This window comes from Meleagris gallopavo, chromosome 10 (genome assembly GCF_000146605.3).
Source record: "Meleagris gallopavo isolate NT-WF06-2002-E0010 breed Aviagen turkey brand Nicholas breeding stock chromosome 10, Turkey_5.1, whole genome shotgun sequence".
NCBI classification, from domain to species: domain Eukaryota; kingdom Metazoa; phylum Chordata; class Aves; order Galliformes; family Phasianidae; genus Meleagris; species Meleagris gallopavo.
This window is the reverse complement of record NC_015020.2, coordinates 3,898,477-3,910,233: the sequence shown is the minus strand read 5'-3', so window position 1 is coordinate 3,910,233 and position 11,757 is coordinate 3,898,477. Positions and strand designations below refer to the sequence as shown.

General features: G+C 39.0%; 1 protein-coding gene and 1 long non-coding RNA gene across 2 annotated transcripts in view; both read left to right on the top strand.

Moving 5' to 3' along the window:
* Positions 1-6: 6 nt before the first annotated feature.
* Positions 7-5,362, top strand: LOC109369200. The gene is made up of 3 exons (XR_002117894.1): positions 7-1,546; positions 3,826-3,909; positions 4,228-5,362. It is a non-coding gene; the product is annotated as an uncharacterized LOC109369200 (long non-coding RNA).
* Positions 5,363-8,157: 2,795 nt separating this feature from the next.
* LOC100544914 (choline transporter-like protein 3) overlaps positions 8,158-11,757 on the top strand; it is a 25,138-nt gene continuing 21,538 nt past the window's right edge. The window contains exon 1 of the mRNA XM_019618485.2: positions 8,158-8,253. Within this exon, the coding sequence (XP_019474030.2) occupies positions 8,158-8,253 (96 nt within the window). The remainder of the gene's footprint in view (positions 8,254-11,757) is intronic.

Genomic DNA, 11,757 nt, shown 5'->3' with positions numbered 1-11,757 from the left:
AAAAAGCAGCAACTGCTTTGCTGGAATTTCCTATTTAAAATAGTGTGGTACATTCACATATTCAAATAGAACTTTTCAGCTGTGAAGTTGTCAGTGTTCTGAATGAGCTGCAGTGATACCTTCAGGGTTCTTGCAGAACTGTGATACCTGTCTTCAAGGGGTGTATGTGAAGATTTAATAAAGATGTGTTTGTAGATTTTAGCTTCAGCCAGTCACCATCTCTTATCATTAGTTTCTCCTGCAAACTTAATTTTTCAAGGTAATAAGCTTTGAAGGAGTTGCTTGTGAACACAGGATTTGTGCTGTCTGATTGTAACTGTGATTCTGCTGCCTGAGGAAATGTTTCAGGGTTGGGCTTGCTGCATACATTTGCCTTTCAGTAAGGTAGTTTGTGACTATTATAATCAGTGCTTTTCTTGAACCTTCTGACATATATTTTTAGCTATTTAGCCAGTGTTAATTGGACTGTGAGTTTTCTTTTTTCTTACAGCATTTGAAGAGGAGTGAGAGAATGGTTTTAACTTCATTTCCTGTTCTTCCTTTAAATTCTTGAGAGCTGTGCCACACTGTTCTCTGCAGCTGATTGACGTAAAGCTGAACCTTATAAAGGAAGCAGGAAAATCATGCTTGTATTTGGGATTCGTAAGCTAATTGTATGAGGTTATTATTTTGTCTTTCCATTTCAAATATGAGAGACACATCATTTCCCAAAAATGATAGAGATTAGATTGCAGTGGAATTACAAGGTTTTTCTGCCAAATCATAATTTTAAACATACAACGTGAAATTTCTTTTTTGCGTGTTCCAGTTTAAAACAAAACCTGTTCGGGGGGGGGAAGCATTAGTTATCTGAACAAAGTTTAAAACTGTATTTAGTCAAATTGCAGCAGTGGAAGTAAACAGCAGATCTCAGTTTTGCACGAGAGACTGTGTCATATTTATTTTTCTGCTTTTAATTTTTCCACTAAAGCAGAAATAGCAGGTTCATTCCTTCAGAAAATCTTGCAGAAACAAAAGTCCGACAGAAGACTTTGGAGGATAACAGAAGTAACAGAAACTGGAGAGAGGTGTTGGAGGACACGTTCTCAGATATTCTCTTCTGATATTTTCCATAGTAGGATTTTCTAGATATTTTTCCATTACTGAGTATGTCAAGATATTAATTGCTGAAGAGTTAAAGCAATCCAATAAAAGTTTTAAACTTGGCTGCTTTCCTTTGGACTAGGGTTAAAGTTCACATGAAGTCAGAAGGAAAACTGGAGTTGTTTTAAGCGTGAAAGGGTGTACCAGCTTAGGTCTTGACTTCTCCAAATACTGAAATGATATCATGCCTATCTTCTTAAATAACGGTTTCCAAAACAATTTTGAATTGTTTATTTTTCTTTCCAGAAACAAAAATAGCCCACCACGTCATCCAGTCCTCTCCTCCATTTCAGTTCTTATTTGCTATCATCTAGGAACTGTTGTAAAAGGCTCATTTTTAATCACCATACTGAGAATACCAAGGATTGTTCTCTTGTACCTTTATAATATCCTAAAGCAAAAGGTAAGTATATTTCTGTAACACATAGAAATAGTAGTTAAAAGGTGACGTGCAGGAAAAGAAATGTGAAGAGTATACTTAAACTTTATATTTTACCCATTTTCTTCATGAAGAGAGTGTTTTTAAATGCTTCCCTTTTTTTTCTCTCATCTCAGATACTTTTAAGAGGAGAAAATACCTCCATTTAAAAAAAAAAAAAGGAAGTGTTTAGTTTTTATATGTAGATGTTTTTATCACAGATAAATGAAAAATCCAGATTTGATAGAATATTTAAAATTTTTGCATCATAATTTTTTAAAAAAGTAAAGGTAAGTAAGAATTGCACTGTTTAGTATAAAATACTTTCTATAGAAAAGATTTCATCTGCCTTGTGACATGTTTGTAGAAGAAAATATGTGAAGCAAGAACAATTCTGAGGATTTATATAGGTTCCAAATTGCATCTTTTACAGCATATAAAAATATATCTTGGTTGTTGTGATTGTTGCTTGAATTCCTGTCTCTTATCCATCTCTGCATCTCTTACCTTCTGCTGAAAACACACCAGCGCAGTTAGTTCTGGCACTCTGGCAAATAGAATGGGCTCTTAGAACTGCACAGCTCTGACATCAGAGGAAGATTTAGGCAAAGATTTTAAATGCAGGCGCTAGGATTCATTGTTTTTCCTCTAGAATACGTATCTTGGCCCTGAAGTATATTATGTATAGCTTCGACAGGATATTTACATTGAATCTTGGGTATAGATGGTAGGTGGGTTGAGTTGTGCTAGAAAGAAAACAGAATTGTTTACATCTAGAGGAGGCAGAAGAAGTGGGCTTATTTTATAATCTGAATGTGTGTCGAAGAAATACTTTGCAAAGTAAGATTATTTTTATCAGTAGCTGTATGCTCTATGCTCCTTTTGGACCAACTGCTGTGAATCCAGCTAGGGTATGACGTGACCGATAACTGTTCCAGAAGAGGCCAGCTCACGTCCCTGTTCCACAGGAGAATCCACCACGAACTAACATGGCTCCTTCTCATGGCAGGAAGGATAGTCTGTGGCCACTTTCCTTAGCAGCTCTCTGTGCAGAGGGCAGGAGAAGTAGTACTAAAAGGTGGAGAACAGATGCTGCATTCTTCTAGAGCTTCCAGACTTTGTCACCTTTGCAAAAAAAGCTCCTGTTTTCTGAGAAGTCAGGGGTCTGCAAGGTCTGCAGGTAAATTTACTGGTTTTTCCTACACAGCAGTCTTCAAGCCAAATAGCAAAATAGTCCTCTGCTCTGTTTCTAATAAACATTATTTAGCAAGACTAATATAGCTGTAGTAAAATCATCTCTCCGGCAAAGCATAGCAGGATTAAAGTATGTGCAGTTTAAAGGAATTATCCTATGAATATTTTTAAGAGGTCTGTGGGGAAAAAGGTTGGGTGGTTTATGGTTTTATCATGGCAGCTGTGGGACATGAGGATTTCATACTGTAACTGAAGGATGTCTGCTTTCCAAAACAGAAGAACATTCTGGTCTCTGAAAAAATAAGGTTAAAAAGACTCAAATATCACTGAACTGAATTTTCTTTTGTGAGAAAAACAGCCATCTAAAATTGGAATACTACCAGGGCTACCAAGATGTCTCTGTTGTCTCAGTTCTGAGCTCTTGATGGAGATGTGGGAGGTAGAGCAGACTTCTGACTGAGCTTTTCTCCTCTGCTCTTGGCATGATATTAATGTAGATCAATGGCCTGTTCTAGGAAATGCAAGTCTTTTCCTCCTGTTCTGAATCATAATGCATGCTGAGTTCAACACACACACTTCAACCCTGCCTATTTTTTTTATATTTGTCCATTAGCGTACCAGTCATTTCAGAACTGTGAAGGTTTTTTTGATAATCGGACAAAAAAAAGTTTAAAACAACCAAACAAAAGGAAAACAAACAGTCTCACAAATCACTGCCAAGTACTGTAAGAGTTACTGACTTGCCTGCCTGTTTTTTTTCTCTGTGCAGCTGTTAGCTCACCAAGCTGCTTACAGCACTTATTTTCTTTCCTGGAGAGGAATCTTCCATGCACAGGAAGGAAAAAAAAAACAAAAACAAAACAAAAAAAAACCCTAGACTCAGCTCATCAGTCATTAATAGCGTAGGGTCTGAAGTAAAAACAATTCCTGTAATCCAAAAGGAAGTATCTGCTGTGTAAGTGAATCTCTGTTGGAAGAGTCAGTCACCTGCAGAGCACGCCTTTCTGAAACGGCAGTTTTATTTCAGTCTAATTCTGTGGCCAGTAACCAGACATTTCATTTTATTGCAGGAAAGTACATGTGCGAAGTGCCTGTTGAAGTGCTGTTTCTGCTGGTTGTGGTGCCAGGAAAGTTGCTTAAGATACGTTAATCAGGTACACTCTGTCATCTCTCTGTCACTCAGCCATCCCCACACCTGTTCTATGAACTGTGTGCGTGCTGGCTTCATTCAGCATGACGAAAGCAACATGTGGTGCATGCAAGCCAAAGCTACCTGCTGCCCACCTAAACAAACCAACAAAGTCCTCAAGTGTTGGTAAAGGTTGTTTGTCAGCTCCTTGATGCTTTGTGGCATGCAAGGTTGTTGAGTGTGGCATTTAGAAAATTTGTTAATACAGCTTGAGATGACCCCTCACAGGGCCACCTGCTATTTCTGAAGGTAAGAAGATTAACATCTTGTTGAATTGTGCCAGGGAGACTACTGAAATGTCCAGGTGGAAGGAAGCAATGAAGTAAGAAACCCACCCAGAGATGATCTAGTTTAAGTGTCCTTAAACTAGACACAGAATTTTTCACCTGGAAGTCCCTATTGGAAAAAAATGGAACTCTTGGCTGATTTGTTATCGATATACCTGGGAATACAATCTAAGATGAAAAAAAAGAACGGATTATATAATATTCTCTGTATTTGAAAGACATCTTTGTTTTGTTAGCAGTTTTGTTTCAGTAGGGTTTTTGTTGGAAGTAGATGATTTCTGAAGTGCAGCAGTTTTTCAGACACTTGATTCCTACTCTTTCTTTCCTGATCCTTTTCTGCAAGTGTATATATACTTTTCCAACCTCTATATACATCATGTAAATAGCCAGTTTTTATCAGTCCCCTTTTGTTATCTCTGGTGGCTGTGGTATTATTAATGTAACAAGGAATCAGATGTTCATGCTGATTCGTAACTCCGTATCTGCTGCTTTCTTTGTTCTCATTGCTGAGAACAGTAGTGCAGTAAACAAGACAATGCCAATAAAGGGTCTGACTTCTCATTCTAAAGTAGGTGCATAAATAAAGCCTACTCTTGGACAACCACGAAGAGAACATTTTTCACTTAGTTCAACCTAGATTAAGTAAGTATTTGTGCAGTAAAATCTCTGCTTCCAGCTGACGAATTTTCCAGACTTACATTTTTTTAGGTAGATCTTACGGTCACCAAGTTGGTGAGGAATCTCAGAATTCGTTTTGACTCCAGGCTTTCCATTTATAGTCACTCTTTCCCCTTGGCTTCCTGCCTTCCAAAGAGATAGCCAGCATCATAGCATTTACTTTCTCCAGCTGTTGTATGCAGTGTGTTTGTTACAAGGAGAATTAATTACTGTAATGTACTTTCTTTTGTTTCAGAAAGCTGTATTGTAGCTCTTGTTCCCTTAAAAGATTTCCTGTTTCCTAATCTATTGTAGGCAAATTTCTGTTTTTATGCAGGTCATGATTTTTAGTGTAATAATCATAATACTGTGTTTGCTGTTAGATAATTGTTTCAACATCTTTTTGGCAAAGATGATCATGTTTCTGTGTGCTGAAAATTGGGTAATTTGAGAGACTAAAAAAGTGAGAGCATTTTTTTTAAGATTTTAAGAGAAATTATATTAGTACGAAGGGGTAATATTATTCTCAAGTTATTGTGTTTCGTAGAGTAATTGGTGTTTTTTCTATAAAGAATTTATTCAAGCCTGTTTAAATATATATATGTATTGACTAAGAATGAAGGTTTTCGTTTCCGGAGGGGGAAAAACCCAACAACCGTGGCTTTAAGAAGCTTAACATATGGCTTCATTAACAGAAGGGCTGAATTTCAGAGCTCTCACTGAGATCAATGACAGCTTGAAATTTCACATAGCTGTTGAATGGGGACTTGAGGGCAGGGCTTTTAAAAATTGCTTGTACACATTTCTAACATCTTGAACATACTTTTAAGTTTGGATTTTGATTTTGTTTGAGTTGAAATAATAGAAATTCAGAACAGCTGTTACAAAAGCTGGTCCAAAGCTCAGTGTGTGTATTAGCATTCCTTACTGTGCTTTTGCCTTTTATCCCACTATTATATTCTCCATTGTAATAAGCATATAATTACTTTGAGAGGTTTTGGTTTTTTTCATTATTGTTGTTTTGTTTTAAGGAAAAGAGGAGCCTTCCTCTTCACTTCTGCAGTATTTTCTTCAACCTGTTGTTAGATGGCTTAGATGATTTAAATTTTTTCTGCTCCTTCATTCACAACTTTAATCAGGATTAAACAGAGCCTCTTGTTTCCCCTCTGGGAAACTTACAGATGAGAAACAGGTGTTGGGGGAAGTAGCACTGGTAACAGTGTGTGAGCTTTCTTCCCGTGTGGTATCAACCAAGTGCTGCATTATGATATTGTCAGAGGGACAATGTGCCATTTTTCAGTTGAGAGGTAACACGAACTTTAATTGTTGAGTCTGAAGTAACTCCTGTCCAGGCTCAGATAGGTTGTGTTCAGCTCCCTTGCAGTTTAACTTGAGCGGGGCTGAAGAGGTCCCCATTGTGATCTTTGTGTTGTGACAGACGTTGCGCTGGATGCTGACCGTTGCCATGTTTCCAATGGCAGTGGTTGCAGGAGGGGTAATGTAAACCCAGCATCCTATTCCGATTGCAGCGTGGGTAATTACATTCTGCCTTCCTAATTTTCTTTTGGGTTTGCAACTGGATCCTGTGCTAAACTGTGGTGTCAGGTTGCTATGTGCTGTTAAACAGTTCACTCCTTAAGCTGTTCCATTTCAGTCATGGGCAAAGTGATTCATGTGTGTGTATAATCCATTAGTAACAATTGTAAAGCACTCTGGGTTCTATCTGGATGAAAAGTGCTTTGTGAATATAAAGTCATTATCCTTACTTGACAGTTCTGTTTGCCAACACTTGTCAGAATTACCACAGATTTTTCATCTTCTGGCTGTGATGGTTTCAGTATGTTCCAGATAAATATACCCAATCATCTTGAGTAAAATCTGGGAGACTGAAACGTCTCTTCCACAAAAAGAATATACTGTTTTCTTTATGTGGTTTGGGAGCTACAAGGTCTGTCTCTTGCTCCCTTAAATCGTTGTGGCAAAATCTTAACTTTCGATACATCAAAGTGGTCACTTTTTTCTTTACAGCCTTGTTGCAATGAATGTATATATATTTAACAATATATTTCAGGATAATTCTGCTTTTCTCTGTCTGCTTTGGGTTCATCTGCAGCCAGTTGGCAGGCAGCAGTTCCAAAGCACAGCACATGGATTTCTGAAGGAGTTGCTGAGCTGTATGTGGTTTCTCTGTTTTCTTCAGTACAGCTGCTTGCTGTGCAGCCTTTGGGCCCTGCGGTAGCCGTTACTGATGAACAGTAGTGACAGCTTGCATTTGCTGGAACTGAGACTTGTCACTGATACTGAAAGCCAGCAAAAGTCTAGTTTAAAAAAAAAAACAAACAACAACAAGACCAAAACAAACAACCAGAAGTACATCTGTCTAATGGTCATATAACTGTGGCAGCTAATTCTCTTAAACATTGGATATAAGCCTATCAAGAGGTTGTGTTTAAGTGCATTCTGGAGAAATGACCTAGATAAAACCAAAATTCAGGCATGCTAATGTAAGTACAATTCTTCTGTGCCAAACACATTGTGCCTCGCCCCATCAAATATTTTTTTCCTCCCAAAAACAATACCTCATTTTAATATTACTGGCAAAATTTCCTCTAGGTATTAAGCTAAATTTTCAATCATCTTGAAAATATTGACTAAAATTGGCTAAAACATTCATCTTCATGAAATCTTGTTCCCACTAGAAACTTTATGTATGTGGTAACAGGAGATAAATACCATAGGTCTTTACTTTCTTCATAGAGTGGCCCATGTGGGGGAAGTAGCTAGATGAGAATTACCTGTTTTTGCTTTGATGTCTTGTGTTGAAGTGGAACCCAGGTGCAGCAGTGGGATGCTGCAGGAGGGGACACTCTCCCAGGAGAAAGTTGCGTTGGTTGTACCCACTGAAAGACAGCTATGGGGGGAGTGCATGATAGAGTAGAAGACAAAGAAAATCGAAAGATGAAATGTTTTCCAGCAAGTCCAAACTGCAAATGTAACGTAGAATGTAAATTATGGAAAGTTGGGCTTTCTTGACTGTTGGGGGAAATTCGGGAGGCTACTGTGTGGTTTCTTATTGATGGTGATTAGCCTAAGAATCAGTAGTAACTTTTTCTATGTTAGCTTCATGTTAATTGGGGAAGTGATGGAATGGAATACTCAGAGCGTGCTGGTCAAGTACAGGGCAATAGCTTTTAGTTAACGTGGCTGCAGAAGCATCAGATTCAGTCCTAGGGAAGGTATGGGATTAAGTACTGGCGCCAGAAAGAGGGATGAATGCCACTGTACAAGTTGCTGGTTATGTAGCCAGGCTCATCTCACAAGATGGGACTAGAATATATTGCTGTGTCTACTCTGACAAAAAAAGGGTAAGAGCAAGCACGTTTGCTGTCTCTCATTGCATCAGGAAGAGAAACAGCAAGTTAGGGTAAAAAAAAGCCAAGATGAGATCGGCAGAAGAATGAGTAGTTGTGAACTGTTCATCAGTAAATATTGTCTGGAAATTGGAAGAAGGATCCTAAGGACTAGAGGGACAATGATCTGGAATAGCTCCAAATGTAAGGGCTGGGAGAGGGAACAGCCCTATGTAGTTTAAAGAGGGAGTTTTCCACTTAATATGAGAAATCATTCAGCATAATAAGCTGAAATAACCAGGGACTGGAGTGGCTGAATGTCCACGGCAGGTTTTCGTGTCTTCATCCCTTCAGCGGGGTCTCACAGGCCCACATTTCTCTAACTTCCTTCCTCCATCTGAGAGCCATGATACAGCTGTCTCACTGGCTCACCAATGGCTTGTACAGCAGCCACAGAAATGTCATTGTCACTTGCTAGCAATAGATTTTGTTTTCTGAGGGGATTCCTACGGCAGCTGTGACATTTGCAGGCTAGGACATGTAAAAGCTCATCTTGAGCAGCATGGCATTGTACTGGCTGTAGGTAGCCAGGGCAGTCCCCAAGAGAGTTGGCAGCAACAAGAAGATTGGATCAGCCTGAAAATATCAATAGAGCAGAAAAAGCTGAAATGGGATGCGAGACCAGCATGTCTCCTGCCTCTTTTTTAAGAGGATTCTGTTGCTATGGCAATTCTGTCTTTCCCCAAGCTCATTTTATTAAAGAAAGCCCTGGAATGGAAGACTGAATTCAGCTGTTACACAAAGTAGCAATTATTCAGAACAATCAGGGAACTCATGGCCTGTATCTAAGCCACAGGGTCTTTCTCATGAAATTGGTGGGTCAGTTTTTCCAAGACCCTTGACATTCTGTGTTATGAAGCACAGAAGGATATATTCTTTAAATAGTTTTTTTTACATGGTGTGGTATTTGGAAATATGTAAACATTCGCATTCCTTATTTATTCTTCTCAACACTGAGAAACCAGTGTCTAGTTCCCAGGCTGCAGGCCAGAAGGGGCTTCTGTTCTTCACAAAGTTGATGATACAGTACCAACTTCCTGGTGCAAGGATGAGGACTATTATTAACCCATAGTCTCCCACGCTTGCCGATCCATGGTATGCTGTCAGTCCCATTACCACTTGCTTGTCTCTGCAGGAGAGGCTGCCACTGTGAAACATCAGTCCATTAAGCAAGATTTAGTTATATGACAGTTGTATTGGGCCACGCTGAACCTGTGCCTAGCTTGGTGTCCTGTCTCCAACAATAAGTGGAGTGCAGAGATAAGAGATGTTGTTCTCAGTGCAGTTTCTGAATTTGTTTCTGGCCTAGAAACTTTCTGAGCTGAGTGTAGTTTCTGTGTGTTTAAAACCTCTCAGAGATTCCTTTTCTCTGAACTTTCCACCTCTCCCTTGAACTCATGGGAATTACTAGCAGTTAGAGCATCCTTTGGCCAGGAGCTCACATCTTGCAGACTGCACTGAGAAGAGCTATCATCTTTTTCCAGATTTGGTTCCTGCTGCTTTATATGGAGCCTGTATTCTGCTTAGTCTGTGTATTAGAAGAAACAATGAGCATCTAATCCCACCTACCCTCTCTATGTTTCTCATGCTTTTGTAGTCCTCTTACCACATCCTTCTTCAGTCATCTCTTTTCCAGACAGCAGAGTCTAGCGTACTCAGTACTTCCCCAGACAGAAGACATTCCATACCTTTTGGATCATTTCTGCTGCCCTTCTCTCAAACATTTCGAATTCCATTAAAGCTCTTGTGCTTGGTGTAAGAGAATACAACAGAAGAGAAAAAAAACAGCACATTTTAATAGTCTGTTTCTAAATGATACCAGGCTCTTAGCTGATGGTGCTCTGCCACTTTAGCCTTCTCAGCTGTCATTTTTTTGCAAAAGAAAGGGTTGCTGCACGTGGCCTGCGATACAAAGGCTGCTCTGAAAGTAATGCCTCCTATATTGTTACATTGGCTTATGATGTCAGAGGTGGATATTGGTGGTATGGCAGTATAGGCTGAACCTTCCCACCCATATTCCATTATATTTTGTTGCCATGTGATGGGATCTGGTACGGAAGTGCGTATGAAGCAAAGGTGTGTCACTGAGTTCCTCCATGAGGAAAAAATGGCACTCCTTGACATTCATTGACTCTTGTTGAACATTTATGGAGACCACACAGTGGATGTGAGCACAGTGAGGCACTGGGTGGCGTGTTTCAGCTGTGGTGGCAGTGACAGTGGGTCACCTCCACTGGTGCAGATTGTTATGAGCACGGCATGCAGGTTCTTGTTCATCAGTGGTGAAAATACATAGCTAGTGATGGTGACTATGTGGAAGAATAGTGTTTTGTAGCTGAGAATTTGCTCTGTCAGGTAGCGTTATTGTGTTCTATGTATCTATTGTAATTTTCTTGGAAATAAATATGATGCATTACTTTTGGAGCAGCCTACATTGAAAACAAATGGGGTATATAAACTTCTTAGTCCAAAGTCCAAAATTATTTGCAAATACTTGGACTAGCTTACGCATGTTTGTTATTTCTTGGTGGGTTATGATGAGAAATCATTTCTGCTGATTGCTGTGCAACTCTGAGTTTGTAATGGAAATGTATTTTTCCCTTAAAGGCAGAGACCACTTGACTGAATCTTCAGCTTTTACTAGTAACATTCTTATTTCACCCATGCCAGTGTCTAGTTTTCCAGCCTTCAGGTACTTCCTTCATTTCTGTGTGTCTTCTGTAATGCAGGCTTACTACATGCTTGGGTGTTAGGAGTGATTGAGTCGTGTATGATTTGTTGAGCTGGTAATTGTCTTAAATGCCATTTCTTGTTACCTGGTTTGTAAATCACAAATGCCTATGCAGGCAGTGTTCAGTCTCTAGCATTGTTTTCCAGTTTTTCCAAGATAACCGTTTTAGTTAATACATATCAGGAATTCTTTTCTGTGCACATTCCTCAGATACCGAAGTGGCTAATTCCAGAATGCAAACAAGTAGTTATTTATTTAAAGCTTGGAAGCAGTGTTTGTACAAGTGCACATGCATTTTTAGCATTCTTTTTAAATTCTTTAAACGTAATTTATTTATTTTTTCTATTTATAATGAATACAGAATCTCTGATTAATTAATTGGCAAAATGCACACTGAACTCATTGGATCAGGATCTGCTTTGTGAATTCAGTTCTTATGGGACAGAAACAAACCTACAAAACCCATTTTTCCACTTTGTGTCTTGATTTCCTGTCTGCTAATGGAGGTGCTGCAACAGGCTTAATTCACAACCTGTTATAGGTCTGACCATGCTTGAAAAATGCGGGGACAGCTGCAGACAGGCGATGGAGGGGAGCAGCATTAGTTAGTGTAGCAATTTTTCGTGTTTAGGAAAGAAGTGAACTTGCTTGTTTTAACAGATTTTTATGCAAACATTTGTTTCTGTAGAGCTCAGAGGAATCTTTGTGTTTCTTTTTTAATTTTTTTT